Source organism: Pseudopipra pipra, chromosome 3, assembly GCF_036250125.1.
Source record: "Pseudopipra pipra isolate bDixPip1 chromosome 3, bDixPip1.hap1, whole genome shotgun sequence".
Classification (NCBI taxonomy): domain Eukaryota; kingdom Metazoa; phylum Chordata; class Aves; order Passeriformes; family Pipridae; genus Pseudopipra; species Pseudopipra pipra.
The window spans coordinates 53288334-53309139 of record NC_087551.1 but is presented as its reverse complement, the minus strand read 5'-3'; the positions used below and the strand labels follow the sequence as shown (position 1 = coordinate 53309139).

The 20806-nt window shown below is 38.7% G+C and overlaps 1 protein-coding gene across 4 annotated transcripts in view; it reads right to left on the bottom strand.

The window, feature by feature from the left end:
• The window catches only part of TIAM2 (TIAM Rac1 associated GEF 2), a 91761-nt gene that overhangs the window by 1789 nt on the left and 69166 nt on the right, over positions 1 to 20806 (bottom strand). For all 4 annotated transcript variants that reach the window (XM_064649213.1, XM_064649215.1, XM_064649214.1 and 1 more), the window contains 11 exons: positions 11318 to 11497; positions 9806 to 9874; positions 9307 to 9432; positions 8071 to 8179; positions 7310 to 7489; positions 5861 to 5979; positions 4653 to 4761; positions 2878 to 2936; positions 1935 to 2040; positions 1113 to 1200; positions 326 to 480 (listed from right to left, as the gene is read on the bottom strand). In XM_064649213.1, coding sequence (XP_064505283.1) covers positions 326 to 480; positions 1113 to 1200; positions 1935 to 2040; positions 2878 to 2936; positions 4653 to 4761; positions 5861 to 5979; positions 7310 to 7489; positions 8071 to 8179; positions 9307 to 9432; positions 9806 to 9874; positions 11318 to 11497 — 1300 coding nt within the window. The remainder of the gene's footprint in view (positions 1 to 325; positions 481 to 1112; positions 1201 to 1934; positions 2041 to 2877; positions 2937 to 4652; positions 4762 to 5860; positions 5980 to 7309; positions 7490 to 8070; positions 8180 to 9306; positions 9433 to 9805; positions 9875 to 11317; positions 11498 to 20806) is intronic.

Sequence of the window (20806 nt, the reverse complement as noted above, 5' to 3'; positions counted from 1 at the left end):
GAACAGAGGAAAGAACACTAATACCATGCCAAAGGGAGTCTGTTTCTTCCCAGCAAAATTAATTTAGGCCTTATTATTAAGTCTTCCCTTAAGAAGAGAGCTAATGACAGATCACAGTGTGGGGAGGGGGGATAGCAAACTTGCTTATCTCATCTAGCCCTTGTCATGCACTGAGTGGTGGAGAAACTACCTTTTCCCCAGCCTAAATAAAGCCATGGGATTTGCGGGTCTGACACGCGGCACTCTACAGTCATGGTAATAATTGCAAACCTTCTGCCAGCACTGAAGTCCAGACTATTTTTCACTTTGAGAAGGTGTTTCTTACCCAATTTGGCTGTTGCAGGTACACGATTTTTGAGTGGGACAAGGCGATCTTTACAAGTTTTCTCCAGCGGTAGCTCACATTTTATGTGACGTCTGAAATTCTCCCGCAAAATAGAACGGATCACCTTCACAATGTTACTTTTGTTCTCAGAATCACTGCAAGTTTAAAAAAACAGAGAACTTAATTTTCCCCTCTGAAATAAGACACTGGGATAAAATCTGCCTCCTTCCTTTCTGCTGATGTACTTTAGTGCAGTGAGTTTTTTAATAGCTTATATTAGTAGTGGGCTTGCAGCTATCACAAAATCATAGAATGTTTTGCGTTGGAAAGGACCTCAAAGATCATCTAATTCCAACACTCCTGACACGTGCAGGGATATCTTGACGTGTTGTTAGGCATTTCACATACCTTGTGTTTCGAGATCTTGATTACTTCCTCTTAGAAAACAAGTTGACAGGTAAATTCTGTACGAAGGAATCACCACCTTAAGTGGTTCTTTATAAGAAAGTAATTTCTGCTAACCAACTGATCAAATCAATTACTTTGCCCATACCATACTGGAACTTATGCTCATATATGTGCACAGATTTCTGATGTTAGATCACTGCACCAATTCACTCCCCTTTTGAATTTGTTATACTTTATGCAGTTAAACACTGATGTAGTGTCTGGCTTCAAAGAGTGAGTGCTGCATCAAAACTGCTGATGCAAAGGTGACATGGGGGAAAACCTTTTTTTTAATTCCATTAATGTGATTTGTGAAATACAATCTCCACGTAAAGCTTACCTGCTGCACAACTGAAAAATTGTTTCTGGCCTGCCTTCTAGTTCTGACTTGGTGTGAATCAGTTCCCAGATACAGCTGTTCTCTGTTCCTATGCATGGAAGGAAACATTACTTGTGTATATACCTCACAAAGCCTTTGGCAGTAGAAAGACCAAGCTCCTCACTCCTGAAGGCAGTGTTAACATAGCCATGTGTGTATCCCCAGAAGATCTCACCCAAGATGGAATGCAACAAAAAGTCCCCTGAGTGCTCCTGTTGAGGCAGCCTAGCACTGCCTTTGATAACTTCTCTCTTGAAGACTTGCTTTCCCCCGTTCTTCCTGCTTCTCCATGCCTTCCAGCCTTAGAATGCCTTCACCCAGGTGTGCAAAGCATTTGTTTGTTTAAAGAACTTGTGACACTTTATAGAACATGCAGGAATGAATAGGAGCATAAAGATCAACTTGAAAATAAAAACATGGGCCTCTACTACCACAAATTACAGTCAACTTTGCCCTGTTTGGAAAAACATGAGGATCAGCGCACACACAGCATCAGGGTGTCACCAGGATGTCAATTATGGTAAATCACTTTCCTGTTATTGGGGATTTCTATTCTGTCATTCCTTCGCATCTTCCTGAACTCATGGAAGAAATCAACATAGCAAACTAAGAAAGTCTGTAAATGTTTCAAGCCTGTACTCCCTGACTGCAGAGACAACAGTGCATAGTATTTTCTCTACACCTGCCTGTTCCCAGAGGCTCCAGAAAGACATATGGAAGAAGCAGTATTACAGAATCCCAGAAAAGCATTTGATACTCAAGTATTTAGAGCAAGAGAGTTACCTGCTGTGTTCCCCAGTCGAACTTGAAGAGCAGATAAAGGAATCAGCCAACGAAATTTAAATGGATCCAAGTCCCCATAATTATGTGCAGCACGAACATTAGTAGGCTGCAAAAAAAAAACCAACAAGGATATTTCTAAGAAGTAGGAGAAAAAAAGTAGTGGTGTTTTGTGTTACTCTTAAAAGGCCTGCCTCTGAAGAGAAACTAAATTCATTATGCTTTACTTCAGTCCCCTAAAAATGTGCTTGTAAGTGTAGTTGAAATGGTGATAGACACAACCTTTGGAATTTATAATTGCTTCAACTTTTAAAACCATTTGATTTTAATGAATAAAAATAATATCTTGCATATAAATACTACTAGGGAACAAGTTTCCCATGAAAGAACATGCAGACTGTTGATCAACAGACTACATTAATCATGTAGCTGCTGCTGCTGCTTTTAGAGCCCCTCCATCTGTTACAATAAGCATGGTGCAGTACATCACTGTTGGTACTTGGGATGTACAACTTGCTACCTGACTTCAGCAGTCCAGGTTTGTAAGTGGGGACAGAGAAGGTTATGTTTATAATGTCCCTTTTCCTTTCCTTCCAGGATGATTGAGGGTCTGTAAAACCAAGGTCTTTCATCTACACACTGTGTTAAGGTAGACCATCATAAATGCCATCTGGAAGAATTAATGATTTCTACATGGCAATGTTTCATATTCCACCTGACAAAACTAACATGGGGCTCACACAGAGAAGATGCTGCTGCTTACTAAATAAAAAAAGAAAATATTTATTGCTACACAGATACTGAGCACTTCTTGTAGCTGGGATAGCCAGAATTCCAGCCTAGTGAGAGAAGGTGACATTTCACCTGAGTGTTTTCACCTTCAACACCAATCTCACATTGCAGTAGTATCATAAACACCCCCCACCTACATTGATACCAGACTTACCATTTTCTTTTTAAGTTTGTAGTTCTCCTTATATACCAGTATAACAGCCCTTTTAAAAACTAAAAAGATAAAGAAAAAAAAAGGAAGACTGTTAGTATTTTCATTGAATTATTACACCTATAACTATCTTGGAGAAGCTGATTATTGTAGTCATGGGAATGTGAGGGATGAGATAAGCAAACATTGAAAAGCACTTGCCCTGTATTAAGATGACAATTGGTTTTCATCCTACACTTTCATGCAACTTCAGTATTTTTTCCTCACATTTTGTTCCAAACATTTAAGATGAATGAATTCTATACATTTATTCTGAAACTACCACCAAACTATGTCCTGTAAATCTTCACATAAACAAATACAATAGATGTAGATTACACAGAAAGTTTTCTTTCTGTAATCAGTGGACACTTTCAAGTGTAGTGAGGGGCCTATACCAAGAGAGCGCTGTGAAAAAGGACACTTAAGTCTGGTCTTCCTGCAGTTCAACATTGGATTAATTGGAAACTGAGACATCTCAATTCCTACTTTCCTTCTGCAGGAGATCTCTGGCTTCCACAACATCCAAGTGGAGTGTCTCACTAATTTTATCTAATCTTTCAGCCTCCAGGGAGATGGACATGTTTAGTGTAATTTCTAAGGAGGAACAGAAACATGGAGGCATTGAACTTGCAGGTGAACCAAGGGATGGCTCTTCAGGGCAGTGCTGGATCCCAGACTGGACTCTAGGGCAGAATCAGCTCTATCCCTGCTCATGCACGTTTCCTTCCAGAGGAGAGAGGGGCAATAGTATGAATTTGAGTCTTGTCTCTACGTGAAGCTGGGATGCAGCCATAGCAAAGCACAGCGTTAACCCCAAAGCTTGGCAGCTTTCTTCACTTACACATACTGGATACATTTTCTAGGCTGCCTGCAGGGTATTTGAAGTGAGAATAAAATTCAGTTTCCCAAGTGGCAGACAACCAGTCCAAGTTAAGCGTCAGGCCAGAGTCCTTTCATTTGTACATGTCATGCTGGGAATTGTCCAGCATATGTGGATCACCAAGAAGCTCATCCAAGGAGCCTGGTAGGTAGTTTCTGTTTGTTCTGTTCGAAGCATCCTCTGCCCTAACCTGTCATGCTTCCCAGAGAAAGGGAGAAAGATAAACTTGTCTGAGAAAGAGAAACATGTCTGTCATCAGCTTGGAGTTCTTTTGTAGGTATTTATTCAGTGAAATATTAAAATAATGTTTTTTAAAGAAAGGGACGAGTGCCTAAGATATTTCACTGAAAGATTTAATTACTTAGGTAATGAATAAATGATTAATTGTATATCTATTCTATTAAATAAAACTCTTGTTTGTATGCTCTCATTTCCACATTTGCTTTCAGGTTAAAAAATCTGGATGGGGATTTCAATGCAGTAGCTGTAAAACAGAAGTTAGCCTGAATTCACAAGAGTAGAATAAATCATGATTTTCCTACCAGCTTCCTTTGAAAGCCTCATTTGACAGATTGTTCTAAAGATAATATAGCCTCTTGAAAATCTCTGATTTCTGTAGTTTAAATATAGGCAAGACAGCAGCTGCAGGTGGCTCACAGAGCAAACAGTACCAGCAAGCCAACAAATAGAAACTTTTCTCATATTAGGAAATACAACTGTGTATTTTTCAAATATAAGTCCACCCCAGATATCACATGGCTACAGGGAGCAGGGTTTGGGGCTTTTATCCTGTGAGAAGGTTTAATGTGGTAATCTTTAGATTTGAAAGAGCAGAGTCATTAAGGAAGGCACTTACCAAACACTGTAAGTTCAAGGTCTTTTCTTGCTTTGCCCAGTGATGGGAACGGATTCAGCCAAGAAACTGTAGAGTGCATCAGAAGTTCTCCCATTGAAAGCTCTGTCACCTGTATTAAATTATAACAGTAGATAATAGAAATAAACAGTATAAATATAAAATGTTCAGGAGTACATATCAGTAACTTTAAGGATCTGTTTTCTGTATTTACTCTATGTACAGAAAGAGATCTACAATTACAGCAGGAAAAGTGTGAGTAATCACCCTTTTTAATAGAAGTAACAACTTTACTAAGTAATAGCCCCTAAGTTATAGAAGCTGGATAGAAGTTCTTACTATTAATAACTTAGAAGAATATTAAATTGACCTAATAACCTGTCACTTACATATAGCCAGTTGTGAACTGGCTGATTTAGTAGCTGTAAGTATAGAGTTATTAGTATTAATGACACTGCCAATGGCAGAATTAATGGAGGTCTTGTACTCTGAGGCTCCTTTCTTCCGGGGACACAACGTAACTCTGAAGAATCTCACAGGCTGTCAAGTTTTGTTTCCCATAAGTGATGAGAAACCAGGTAGCCAAATGGAAATAAAACAACTGAGCTGACATCTCTCATATCTGATATCCAACTTTACAGATTTGATTTGCTTAGTGATTGTTTGATGTAAATGACTAAGTGGAGACCTTGCTGCCCCACTTCTGGGAGATGAGTTCACACAGTTCTGTATAACTAATGGGTTTTGCTCTGACAAATACCCATGGATGCCTCAGCACTGGAAGTGTAGAGAATGAGAATAACAGATCTTAATGTGAAACCCCTTGAATTGTCATTTTCATTTATACGGGTGAAAAAATATCTTAAGAACTTAAGAACTCTACAGCATGAAATCAAAATGCCTTAGGGCATGGATAATCTTTGCAACATTTTGAAAAAAGAAGGATTTTTCCTACTGAGAACTATGTCTAGTCCTGCTTGCAATTCATGTCAGTCCAGAAGGCGGCTCTGGCAGCTGTCTGAAAATTTTACCATAACCTACTGACAAAAAGAAACTTGACAGGCAGATACAAAACAGAAGTCAAAATATTAAAGGAGAATGGAGGACGCCCAGCAAAAGTAAGTTTCCAAAATTACCTCAAGAAGAGATGAAACCCCAACAGCAAGCTGGATAATGCTTCAAGAGTCAATAGAACATGTTTCTTCTCTTACCTCTTTTTCTGTTCCACTTTGATCTGAAACCAGTTGGTCAAATACAGTGCCATAATCTTCATATATTTTCTGCATCTCATTGATGTGACTTGCTACTTTTTCCATTGCCTTTAGTGCTTCTATAAGGTTTAAAAATTTTATAGACAGCTATGTAATTCAATTGTATTTTCTAAACGTGACATTTCTTTAATTGAGTTCCCCTTGAGGCAGGTAAAATAATGCTGTGTTCCCAGCTCTGGTGAACTGAATTTTAGCTTTACATCAGTGCTTTCTCATAGTAGTAGAGGGAATACTTCTTGATCAGAGCAAGTAAAAAATGCTCATCTGGTGTCTTAAGTGCCTAAAAAAGGTTGCAATAAGCATTCCACTGACAAGCCTCCAAATGTTTGAATATGTATAGCAATAAGATAGTAACCACAGTTAAATTTTGCATCTTATAGATATAGGGCCACTAGGATTGCTGAAGTAATCTACACTCATTCTAGAATAAGTTACCTGATGAGCTTTAGGAGAAAGAAATTGCTTTTGTCCCCACAGAATGGACAAAGTTCCTCATGGACTGTATACATGAAATTAAATGCTAGTGGTCAGATTTTGTTTAAGTTTTGGGGTTTTTTTGCAAGCAAGATTACATTAGATTTTTTTGTTAATTCAGAATGGAATTGGAAAAGGGTGCTTCATTTCATCAGCTCTTAATGCTGCAGCCTTTTAGCAGTTTGGTATCCATCCTGACCTGAAAGTAAATCACCTGCAGCTTGTTTGGGCAAGGGAACAATATCAGCAGCTCCTTTGAAGCCAGCTCATGACTTTTTGCTGACAATGGATTTTTGCCTGAATCTATTTTGTGAAAATGACAATCGATCCATAAAATAAATGTCTTGATTTTCATCTACCAGGTGCTGACAGACCTGAACTGGAATTTGTCAGGGTGAACTCCCAAGCGTCAGAGCATAGAAAAGCAAGCACTCGAATGTGTGTTAGACAGATAAGTCTTTCTACATAGAAAGACTGTAAAGCTTTGATCTCCTCTATGGAAGCAAGAATCACAGAAAAACCTCAAACAACAAAAATTTCCTTCTGTGGTACTCTTAAACTTTGACACATTTCAAGAACTAAATAATAACCACAAGATGGAGCTTTGGTCAGTGTTTCTCAAGTGGGGAAAAAAAAGCAACACTGTGACCTGAAATGCTCCTGTGCATGAGGATTAAGACCCCAGTCCTACTTGCCAAGGCAAATACTGGGCATATCTACTTCTCAGAGGGACTTGGACACACCAGGTGGCTAAAAACACAAAAAACCTAATTATTTTTAAGGAGAGGGAGGGACTTCTCTCTAGGTTTTGACAAGTTCTGTGCTATCTATCAGAATGCCTACTTGTATCTTCAGAAAGGGGAGGAAATAAAACTTAACCCATATTCATTCCTGTAGAAGAAAGGAAGAAGTTACCTGTCAAATGATAGTGCTCCTCACTCTCGTTATCTGTCAGAGACACCAGCTCTTTTAAAAGCAGAGGATATTTCAGCACTCTCTGAACAGGCTTTATGAGATATGACTCCAGTGTAGAAGAATGTTGCTTTGTGGGATTTCGAGCATCCAGAAAGGTCTTAAAGGCACTATCTGTTTTGGCTAGATGTAAAAAAAAAGAGTTGGTCAGTTGAACATGGAAGTCATAGAAGCTACAATAATTGGAAAGCATGGAATTGCAACTTGAACCCAGCACCAAAGCTCTCACCCTTTTCAATAGATGGTTTACAGAGTAGTATACACTATTCATTTCATAATAATTTCCTGCATGAAATAACATTCTTAAGGGCTGAGAGAGCAATTTTATCAAGGTGAGATTATTCCTCAATGTAATTTTTCCACTGAACTGCAATGAATGGTAGAGGAATTAATCCTGAAGTTACTCTACCATTTGTTGCTGCTTTTTGGAGTCGGGGTCTGCAGACAGCACAAACTTGTGGAAGATGTTTCTGTAGCTATCCAGGCTATGGCCTAGAGGTTACAAAAGGAATCTCATTCTTCAGGTCTATACATACTACAGCAGAACCTCTGATCTTTGCTCTTCCTATTGAAAGATACCTGATCAGTCCTTGTTTTGTACCAATATTCATTCTTTGATTTACCAAGTTGCAAGATTTTTTACAGTAGTTCACTGCAGTTTGAATTCATGCAAATAAATTACAATAATGAAGACAATAAATTACCTCTCTCAAGAACTTTCTGAACTTTGATGTGGTTTGCACAGAAGCCACTGTACAGTTTAAAGTGGTCAGCATAATACAGAAAGGAGCCTCCAAGGGAAAACAGCAATTTCTGAAATCAACACAATCAGATGTTAATTCATTGCTAGAATCCTAAATAAATATTGAGGAACATGACATGCAGACTCAATGTTGTGATTATCTGCTATCTTTCTACACATATCTTGTATTTTATATATATACATACACATATATAACATGAGTATACTACTGGTAGTAATTCAATGATGTTTTTGTATTTTGCTGAGTATAGAGGTCAGCCTACTTAGGCATAGCCTGCAATTTTCTCCTTTCTTCCTGAGCAGGTAACACCACTGCAGATATTCTGTTTTACTGTATATTTCAGGCAGCACAGGAACAAAAATCAACAGACATGTAACTCTGCTGTGCTGGGAAAAAAACATGAGCAATAGGAAGCAAGGCATAAAAGTGCCAAAGCCAGAAGGGACAGTGTAAAACAAATACAGGATTGCTTTCCAACTGTTTTCCTTTTTTCAGGCAGGTGGTAATTACAGGGCACCTCTGATGTTCTTGGATGAAGAGGAGGTTGGGAGGATGTGGGAGGGATTGAATCACAAGAGAGAGGTTTTTAGAAAATGCCTCCTAAAGCAAATATAAAAAAGAGGAGTCGTGAGGGAGGAGGAGAGCAGCCCTCTCCCCTCTTTTTAATCAATGTTTGCTCCACAAAATGCAGCAAGTGTTTGGGACACCTGCCAGCCAATCCTGAGCCAGTGACTCCATTTCCCATTAGGGAAGGTACTGGGTGGTGCTACAGCCATTTACACTTTGTAGGCCCTCTTCTAGGACCTCACATAAGAAAAGCTCCCAGTCTGTAGCAGGTAAGTTGAGAACAGTAGGGAGAAGCACGGGCAGGGCAGAATTCAGCACAGCAACAATAACCTTTCTACAAAAGGAGTTCTGCATCACAAGCACTGCTAGTTTATAGTGTACTCAAAGTCTACTCTGCGTTTTCCCACGTTGCATCTTCTGCTAAGGGAAGATAAACCCATGAAAAATAGCACATATCTTTCATTGCCGAATAGAAGTCTGTAAGCCAAAGTAAAGCTTCAAACATAAAAGCAACCATATGAAACTTCTTAGAGCCAGAAACTTCTTAAAGCCAGATTTTCACAAACATTTTCAGGCACACTACAAAGTGTGAAATGATGAAGTATTTACCCGGAACTGAGATGGTGTTTCCAATGTATTAAAATCTGAGGAAGAAGATATTCCATCTTCAAGGGTCTCCAGAAACACCTTCTGGAAATCCAGCATTTCTGGCAGACTGCCGAACAAGGACTCCATCTGTGAAAAACATCAGGCTATGAAGTACAGCACTCCATAAGAGTAGTCTTATGAAAACAGTGGACTAAGGAGACGTAACACACAAAGAGGTTGCAAAGGCCACTAGTGTCTTTGTTAATACTTTTCAAAGGGGTTTTATAAAAAAACCCACACAAAAAGTGAAGATTTCTTAGCAGTTAATTCAGAAGAACAATTACCCTTTAGGAAAAAGAAGTGATGCACACACGAGACAAAAAGACACTGACTGGTATAATTCCTTTTTTGTTATCTTTGTTGTCTGCTTTTTCTATCATACTCTCAGTAATGAAAAACCCAAGTGCCAAGGTCTTAACCCATAAAAGAATGAAAAGCATGTATTTCAGTTATCCCTCACCTCATCCTGAGTGAGGAAGGTTTCATTTTGAAGGGGTTCCAAGTACAGCTCAAAGAGGCAGCTCAAGTCCTGCAAGAAAGAGTATTTGTTCACTTTTTATGTAATATTTTGAAATTGCTCTTTTTGTGACCTTGAGATAGGGGTAAGTTTTGGGAATGAAATAGAGGTAAAATTAGTTTCCAGTAACAAAATCACTTGCATGTTGTTAGCACTGAAGTTATTGCTAAATTAGACACAAACTGATTCAGTATAATGTTTTTGTTTCATCCTTAAAGCTTTACAGCTTGATTATAACAAATTATATTTTACCCTAGCATGAGGAAAAAATGTTACAGATGATGGTTTTCTATTGAGTCCCTCTGTTAATGTGTGTTAGACAAACCATATTAATAGCCACTCATTTAAACATCTGTAGTAAAATTCAGGGGGACATGTAGTATTTTAAAATCCTATTAGTTAATAAAGTACTCAGTTATGTTGTCAGGTGGATGTGATCAGGGGCTTTTTCAGTCACCTCTTCAAGGAACTGGTGCTACTTTTGAAGACTTTAACTATCCCACACCAAAGTATGATGTTAGAGCTGGGGCCCCCTGCAAGGCTTTCCGACTCCGAGAAGAGAAACACCAGAAATTCTATGTAGAAGGAGTAACAAGCGACTACCTGAGAACATCACAACGAGTATGTGCAACCTGCCAGGATTTTTCCTGGTGCAAAATTTCATATAAATCAGTGATCTCCATGGTCATGCTTTGTTCAAGCAATTCCTCGAACGGAAACATCAGGACATACATGGGGGTCCATGTTCCATAAAGCTTTCTCAAGCTTTAGAGCATATGGGTGTATCAGTATGGGTGGATGTACAAAGACAAAGTGTGTTCTCTTCTGCAAACATTATTGCAGCAAGTGCGACATCTGTAACTATGTGTTTTGAGATCCAGTAAAGAAGATGACTCCTCTGTGCTAAAGGTCAATGAAATCAACGTTTTCATGTTTCTTTTGGCATCCAGTCACATCAATTTGGGATTTATAAAAAGAAGAGAGATATATCTAACAAATTACGGACTTACCAGTCAGAAGAGAAATAACATTTGTGTGATGCTACAACCAACTGGAGTTGTGACTTTTAGCTATTTTCCACGGTTAAACTTTTTTTCTGATTTGTAGGCGACTAATCTGTTCTTCTACCAGACTTATTTGCATCTTCAAAACTAGGGCAACATTCCCTAAAACCTGTTTTTGTATTGCAGGTATCTGCTCCCCACAAATTAGCACTCTCCGATGTAACTACAAATTGACTAGAACTAATGCTACTACATCAAATCCTACAGCCCCTGTTACAGGAACAAGCCTGCTGAAAACAACAGGAACAAGTAGATAAGCAGACTTCGTAGCTTATGGCCCTTGTTGAGGGCTGGTTATATAAAGATAAGCATGAAATATTAAAGAACATCCACAAGTTATGGTCAGCCTCAAAAACAAGGCTGTAGCAAGCCAGACTTTGTTTTTTTTTACCTTGACGTAAGATTTCTCAGTGTCCATAAGTTCTTGGATGACTTTTCTCAATCTATCTGCATCAGAAAGGTGGCGAGCCAGTGGTCGTGGAGGTGGATCCTGGTTGTCCTTCTGTCCTTCCATACTGCTTGCTTGGACTTCTTGGAAGTTCCGGCACAATGCACTGATCTGTTCCGCACTCTGTTAAGTCAGAAGAAAGAGACAAACACCAATGTTTTCAGAATACAAGCTCTACTACAATTATTTCTGAATTCCTCCAGTTTTGGTCTTGTTCCAAATTCAGGGGCCAGAGCTTGCCATTGATTTTTGTCTGATGTGTATCTTGATAGCTTTGAACAGCTTTAATTTATAGCAGATCCAGATCACAGCAGTAAAATTAATTTAAAATTTTCTAGTGATTTTCCAGTGCAAATTATTTTCAGTCTTCAGAGACAAGCTTGTGAGATGCAAAAGATGAGAGAGCAGATATACTTTGATTCTTATGACAGTAGCTTCACACTGTTTTCCATCTCTCTTATTTTGCAACACTCACTGCATCAAAATAGAAAGAATCAGTAGATAAATATCTTATAAGCATCGAGAACAATTCTTTTATTTGTCATCTGCTACCTATATTGTGTTGTGTGTTTTGTTGTTGCTTTTTAAACAATGAAACATGGAACTGAGGATTCAAATTCCAATGTCCTGCATTGTCAAAAGATGTTCAGATGCTTTCTCTCCAGGGAGTCAACTACATATCAGGATCTTTTGCTTTCAAAACAGGCAAATGGAAACCTAAATCTTTGAGATTCTTTAGAGGAATGATAAAAATGAGAAAAAAGACAAAACAGAAAATTTTCAAGCCAGGTAGGAATTGAAGATAGAACAACAACAGTTAATCTTGTAAGGCAAAGATGGAAGAGAAAGAGATATTTCTGACACTGTGAAATAGGTAATTTTCTCTTGTATGACCACCACTAATATCCAAGAGCAACTTTTGCAGGCAATAATCTTTAATGCTTAATTTGAAAATTATTCCACTGTTCTCTTTCTTACAAAGTATTTCTCTGAAAGCTAAAATATCACTATCATTACCCAATTTTACCTTAACAACACCTTGATACTACATGAAATAATTCTTCAGTGCTTCTGTCATTCAGATACTCACTAAGAAACTGGACAGTTGCATATGTTGTGCCATTTATCACCTTGTATTTAGCAAATGCATTCAAATAAGGACTTACATCAAGTGTAACTCTTGTTTCAGTGAAGTTATCAGGACATGAGTGCATTTCAGAACTGTCTGTAGTAATTTACTCCACATGCTGTTTCAAGTGATCCTTTTTGGGTGGTTCACCACTGATTACCTGTGTAACTAGGTTCACCAACATACTAGGCCATCAAATGAACAAGTGCAAAAGTTATTCTACAAATGAGTTGAGCTATACAAAGCCTTCAGTAGGGTGGAGGCTAAATGAATTTGCAATATTTAATCTCAACCATTCCTGTGATAAAACACCTATATGATGAAAATAAATGTTAAAATTTCAGATATTTGCCATGTAGTCCATATTACTCTGTAGCTTCACATCTTCCAGTTTTAAACAATGCCACCACTCTAAAAAAAATTAAGTTACTTTCCTCACCGATACATGCAACCAGCTTCACGGTTTTGTATAATGACAGTTTGCAGGACTATAAAATTTAGATACATTTAGTATTTTCAACACTTATTAGAACCCAACAAAATGCAACAGAAAAAATTGAATGGTGTTTGTTGGAATTACAGCTGCACACCGATGAAATACATTTGAAAATCAGAGTCAGTCTGTGAAACTAAAATTAATTAGTGGTTTGGAAACAAATCACAACTTAATTTAGGAAGAGGGGGGTGTGTCTATGCATGTTATTTTAAAGCAACTTCTAAACAGCTGAATGCCAAAGTACTTCAGTTTTTTTTCTTTGTTTCTGATGTCAGAAAGGTTTGTTTTGCATCAGAATGTGTCAGATGTTACACTCTCTACAGCTCAAGCTGCACGTGGGCAGCTTGATTTACATCAGCCTGATGACTGATCAAGGACACCAAGATCAAGGATGCAAAGCAGCCTGTTGAAAGAAAGTCATAAGCATCATCACCAGGCACAGTTTTACAAGGAGGAGTTAGAAGTCCTCTATTCCTCCTCAACCACCTTCCCATAGAGAGCAGGCAGACATTGGGGAACATGCTATTTCTACATCCCCTTCAGTTTTGAGGTCAGAGCTGCATCTGTCACCAAGAAACACTGGATAAGAAAGCATATGGAAATACATGATACTCCTCAACATAGATACTTTTTGGTCATGTAATTTTGATGTCAGAAATTATTCTGTATAACTGGCCTAATCCCAAAGCACAGGATTACCTCTCAGGTACAGCAAATGAGCACTGATTTTTATAAACTTTAATATGTTCCTGAAAATACATGCAAATTTGGCATTAAAAATATTGCTCTTGACCTCCTGTGCTGCTCACAGGATCTTGTCCTTTCCTGAAGTCTTGCTGCTCTCTGTCCTTCCCTTTACGTGGAGATTCCAGACTGTGCAATATCCAGACATCACCCTTTGTACCCACTGTGGTATTTACATTTGGGTCAAAGCAAGCATGAAATGCTACATGATCACAAAAGTATTTTACATTCACTCATACACATTGCATGGACCATAGAAGATGCAGGAACCCCTTTTGCCAGTAGAAGAACTTTTTCTTGACAAAGAGCTTAGCATTAATGAGAAACTTCATAGTAACAAATAAGTACATATAAAAACAATTCCTGCTTCATGTTTCTTCCCAAAATTCTCTTACCACCTAGGCTGGGATCTCTACCTTTTTTCCCCAGTGCCCTGGATGCTACTTTCTGCCTCCAACACTAAGCCATTTCCTGCTCTTTTAAACTGTTTAAAACAGATCTTTTCTAGAAAGACTAGTGACAACCCCTAAGAACATCTCTTTTGTATCTTGTATGCATGGGCAGGGGAGGCTCAGCCTCTGCCCTGTTACTGGCTGCAGCTGGGATTTCAAAGCCACCTGGGCATTCTGGATGTCAAATTAGAGCTTGGCAATCAAGTGCCCTTAAGCCAAGAAGTCTCAAGAGGAACCCCCATTTGATACTACATATATCCATTGTAATGTTGAACTAAGGTAGGAATTAACCCTGAATTTGTCCTGACATTGACATTGCAATGTCTAACACAGGCAGATTTGACTCTCCGATGCAACTGATAAATTCCCTGAGAGCACACAGCTGCTGTTTTTATTTGCACAAGACCAAGACTGCCTGTACTTAGTAAATGGTAAAAAAAGTATTTATGCCGGCCTTTATAGTGTGCAGCTCATTAGAATTAAAACATTTAAATCGGTAAAAAGAAAAGTCCAGATGACTTACTGTGGACAAGGCTGCAAAGTAGTTGGGTACAGATAAAAGTTGAAAAGAGAGTACAGTGGAAGTAGCAAACTTCCTTCAAAAATCCATCACTTGAGCTTAGGTATGCCACTTTCAGCAGGATGTATAGGGGATTGCAAGCAGCTTCAGCTTACCTTTGGCACTGTAGTGCAGACAGATAAGGTTAAATATCCAAAATTTAGACTAACAGTGCTAGAATAGGGAAAGACAAATGGAGTTTATGCACGGTTTATAGAAAAAAACCCAAGCATTTCAAGTAGAAGGAAGCTAAGCGGTGTTGTGCTGTTTTATTGGCCATATTTAAAGATTTTCTAACAAAGCTGTATAAACCCTTCCACACATCTAGCAGTCAGGGGAAGCAACCTCCTGTCCCATACTTTCTCGGCCTCTAAGAAAACAGAAGGATGTTTAGAAGTAGCCGTGAGAAACAGTTTTGTCATCCCTGCATCTTTGAGACTCAGACTTAGGTCCCACATCCTTTTGTAGGGAGTATTCCCTGTGACTGTGGACTGCCCATAGTAACCTTAGAAGGAAAAGTTCCAGTCCACATAGTTGTAACCTTGACCCACAGCAGTGAACCACTGCAGAGGTGCTCAGCTTGTCAGATGGACATGAAAGCACATTCCATTTGCAATAATACCTGTGATAAGAAATACTACAGATTATTCCCCTAAAGAGAATAAAAGGATAATCTTACAAGGATGTCTTACAGATTTGCTTTGCTCCTTGCAGACAAGCGTATCATCATTTGAGGCTGTGCTATCCCCACCAGAGTAACAAAACTCCATAAAATTAATCAGTGAGAGAGCAGAAGACATTAATCAGCAGTGGCTAAGAACTAGCACAATGATTTCATGGCTACCCTGTGACTTTCTACCAAATGATACTGATGGAGCATAAATGCTGCACAAGGTCAATTAGTGTTACGGTGTCTCTGCACATTGCTGTTTACTTTACCCTCATTTATATGTATCATGTACTCCATCAGTCTGTCAGGATTTGTTTGAAAAAGTGATGGAAAGGAATATTTTGAGTAGTCTTAGAAAACTCTACACAGCTTAAGAAAGACCACTTATGAGGTGAAAACCATGCATGCCCTTTGAAGAGTTTTCAGGTTTCTGTACCATTGTGCAGGGCACTGACCATATCTATGGGGTGGATCACCAGTCTTTTCCTATTCTAAAGAGGAAACCTGGTCAGAAAAATCCTGCAGAAACAGATTAGGCTTGTGCCCTCTACAAATGAACAGCTAACAGCTCAGCTCTGTCTGATATAGGTAATTCAAGGAAGATTGAATGTACTAGTCAGCAGAAGAAATACAATTACATAGAATTTTGAGAAATTAAACAACTGGTCAGAGATGCCTTTACATCTCTCACTCTGAGTAAAGGGACATCTTGGAGATGTCCATCACTTTTACTTTGTTGGGAGGTGCTTCTTTCCAGAACAAAGTATAGCCCTAACAGCCTCCTTTTTTTGTGGTTGCAACACTCTATGGACGTCTGACATCTCCTCAGAGATGTAACCAAGAAACATAAAAGGCTAGAAAGTTGCAGGCCTTAGCTTCCTTAAAGACCACTGAAAAAGGTTGCTTTATGTTACACTGTTACAATACAGTACATCACTCCTCTAATTTGTTCATTAAAACTGAAAAATGTCAGCAGTGTTTTACTGAAAAATACCTTGTGGGATTTTCACCATAGATGTTTGGGCAAGAGCGATACTCAGCTTTGGAGCAGCAACAAAGCTAAAACAAAGCTTTTGGAAGCTAAAGCAAAGCGGTAGCCTCAGTCATCACTTATCCTCTGCTCCTTCTCCTTCTTTACCCAACTTCAAGGCCATTCACTGCTGAAATTTTATGGGTCTGTTTTGTTTCATTGTATCTCTTGCATGTCTTTTAATTGAAATGTTTAAAACTTTGCTAAAAGAAGGATATTTTTTGAAATGTCCACTCCACTCAGAGCCTTCATAGCAATAAGTGAAGCATAGTTAGAGTTATGCTTTAAGGAGGGAGAAGCAACCCCTACACACCGCAGTATGAGATATTGCCATGCTAGACACTACCAGACTATAGAACAGGCGAGGAATTAACAATGAACTTCTGTCTTTGAGTTAGAATTTCCCAATTTCAAGGGATTTACGTTAGCAAAGTCAGTAGATGTCACCAACCTCATTTGGAAATCACAAGTACAATAAGAAGGGTTGATGACCCAATAACTCTTTCTGGACAGCACAAAGGCCTGAGAGAAGGCTGAACATACAGCTGTGTAAAACAGCTAAGATGCAACCCACATGATGTGGTGCCTGAGCTATTGATATTTTCATGGTAGCAAATCTTCCCTCTCACTTGCCACACAGAAAGATGTCCATCTTTCTCCTTGAGTACAAAAGAAGTACCGGTGGTGACTGAAGTACTTGACTGAATCTCTAGTTATAAACCAAGTCACGCAACATGAATCTGGGCCCAAGAGCCTGCATCGACCAGGTCCTCAGGACTAGCAGCAACCACTGAGGTCAGAACTGCTGGGCTCAGCTTCTCTAATATCAGTCCCCAGTGACATCTGACCCAACTCACACCAAAGTCAAAAGGAAAACAAAGTAATTTCCACTGCAGAACATTAAATCCTGACTATACAAAATGTAAGGATGCGAGCATTAGGAAAACAAAGAGAGAGGAACCCTAAAACCCTGGTCACAAAAAGGAGACTCTCATCAGGTAATATCAAAACACACAAAAATTTTCCCAAACCCTGATTTTGTGAAAACATTCAAGCTCTTCCTTCCCCATGTCCTTATCCTGATGTTGTCAATTTTATTGCAGAAGGCTCATGTATTTTTCTACCACCTGTGTAACATATTTACAGCCTTCTTATATTTCCCCACAATATCTTGATTATAGATCATATTTTTTCCTCCTTATTTCCACAATCCTAATTTATTTGTGAAAAAAAGAGAAACAGTTAAAACTTTCATGCTACAGTTACTTCCAAATTTCCCTCAAAAATCTTTTTAAAACCATCCCACTTCTTGTCAAAATATGGATCTTACTTAGTCCTTTCTCTGACAGATGCAAGAAATAACGATTTGCTGGAGCCTAGCAGCAAACAATGCAGGCAACCAACCCACCCTTCCCTCCCTCAAACTTCACAAGGTCCAAACCTTTTCCCATGCAGACTACTGGTATAAATTCACCCACCAACTACATGTTACCAGAATCCATTATTTGATTACTGGGACAGTCACTATTTATCAAGTACTGGCAGCTCAGCATGCTTCTGCAGCCCCATCACCTTAGCCTGATTAAGCATCACCCCCAGTTTAACCCATGCCACTGCAGAACTCACCACAGAAAACATCCTGTGCAGAGAGCCATAAGCTGCTGCTGCCTGCTGCTGGGTTTTGCGAGCCAACGCTAAACTCTTAGCTCTGGTTTTACTCCTCCTGAAGGCAGGCATTGTGGCTTGTGAATACAAACTTTGCCAAAGGAAAAGGGCCCTCAGAAGGAAGTCATGAACGTTGTGATCCCCCACGAACACACCTTCTCTCTGAGCTCAGCTGCTCAAATTTCTCTTTTGTGCCGATTAACAAAAATCAAAGGCACTGACAACATCCCAGTGCAACGGGGTTAAGCAGTGCATGAGAGCACAAACAGACCTGCCGTGCCTGCCTTTATTGCTACAAATACAGGGAAAAGGTGCCAGATGAGTTTTTTTTTATATATCTTGATGTAGTGAGTGCAGGACAAAGTGGAGTTATGGCAAGGGAAGATGGGTTTAATCTCCCTAGAAATATACCTGCCTCCGTGCCTGTGAAATTTACTGCATAAACAAAACATCAGGTGCTTTGAGAAAGTTAGCCAAATACCTAAAAATATCTAGAGGGTGCTGACTGCCCTGAAGGTCAACATGAATTATCAATAGACTGATGCTCTCTCAAGGGTATATGCTGCTAAATGTTGTGGCATACAAATACTTTTACAATGATAAAGTGAAAAACAAATAGGCAGCTCTCTGGATGATTTCTTTACATAATTTTGTTTGTCCTTTGTTTGAACTTTTTAGCCATAATTACATCAATAAAAAGAAATTTAAACTGGGGTCAGTAATAAATTCAGGCTTGAAAGTAAAAGTCCTGATGTGGATATATTTGCACAAAACCAATCAAGCCTATAGATAGATTAAGAAAAATGTAACTTTTAATAAAACATTACAGGACATGACAACACTGAGCTGAAGAGATAAAAGACTGAGAAGCAATTCATTAATAAAAGGAGAACTACAGCAGTGGCATAATAAAACACATCAACTCCCTTGTTGCCCCTACCACAGCACTCCTAGAGTGCAGGGAAGTTCAGCTATATGAAGCTTCATTCAACACCGCCCTTGCCACTGCCTATTGCTCTCTAGTAAACCCTTCTCTTGAATCCAAATGAACCCCCAAGCCTGGGTATCTGTATCTTTAGTTATGTGTGCACTGCTTCAGAGGTTTCAAGGATATTCAGACATTCACCTTCATACAAGCAAGGGAATAACACAGCTTTCTCCTTTAATTACTGCAATTAAACTTACATCCATCTCTTTCCAAATCATTAGCACAACTTGACAGCTCAACATTTGCCAAACTCAGTCACTGAGAGGCTGCCTATCAGAGGAAAAACAATTCCGGAGCCCTGAAACAACATGCTGCTGATAAGGCACAGAGAATGTATCACAGTAGTAGGAACTTCTTGTTTAGCTATGCTCTTTCTTTCTCTTGGAAACAGATATTGAGTTCAATGTATGAGATGATTATATAACACAAAACTGAGGAAATGGTCTCAAAGGACTGAGAGAGGTTTTGCCTGCTCCATAACATTTCATTTTTCATGGGATGTACAGCCTGGTTTAGAAATCCCAGTTACAGGGACTATTTTGTAACATGTACAAGGATACTGTTCTTATACACCACTAGTGGTTGCCTTTGCAGTAGTCCACAGACCCTAGGGATCCAAAGAGCAAGTCTGAAGAAAAAAAATAAAAAATAAGTAGTCTGTGGAAATTAAAGACTTACAGTACTGCATATGACATTTTAAAATAACAGAGGACAGATCACCAGATCTATGTTTATTAAATGTATGACTATACTTTCTGGAAAGGTACTGTTTCCTCCTTTCCTATCTGCATTAGTTGTGGCACTTTCAAACTCTGTCTTTGTAACAGATACATGTTAAAACAGAGTTTATCCACTGGGACTGGGAAAAAAAAAAAAAAAAAAGGTTGCTAAATTTCCAGTCCAAGCCATATCATCAATTTGATGAAAAACAATGACAGGCCTTTTTTATTCCATATTAGGAAGTTATTCTTTCCCCAGATTTGCTAATTAAGCCTGCATTATTAGCTAGCCATATGCCAGCTAAAAGATGTTACCAATTAACAGCTTTTTTAAAATGTGTATTCATTAGAAAAAAGACAATTATGTTTTAGTAATCTTTCCAACTCCTATTGAGGAACCTGGACAAATCAAAAAAGGGAACAACATAAACTAGAATAAACCAAATGAATGAAAGTGTTTTCTTTAGCCTTCGTTCTCTAGAAGCACACAATAAACACTCAAGCCCTTTTCAAAAATCTCTCCTATGTAAAATTTACATGTAAAATTATCCATCACCTTGAAATATTTTTAAGATCACTGGAAAAATGACATAGCCTTGTTGTTTATTCCTGTGTACTTTCAGTAACACACATTCCCTTTACAGACATCTGGTTTTCATCTTTCCATTTCAGTGGCACCAGGCTTGATAGTTACCATAACAGTAACATCCTCTATAACGCAGGCTTCCCTCTATTGTCCTGATACGTGTAGGTGTGCTTATCTGCATAAAGTTCATTTCCCATCCTGCTTTTGCCCTTAATGCATGAAGGTAAAAGGCTAATTTTGCTCACATTGAATAAAAGGAAACAGTGGCTTGCCTCTAGGACAACTGAGCACTTTGTAACATCTGGACCACTGGTGACACAGAAGCATAATTCGTATACACAACATATATATGTATACACACACGCACACGTGAGCACACACACACATACATCTA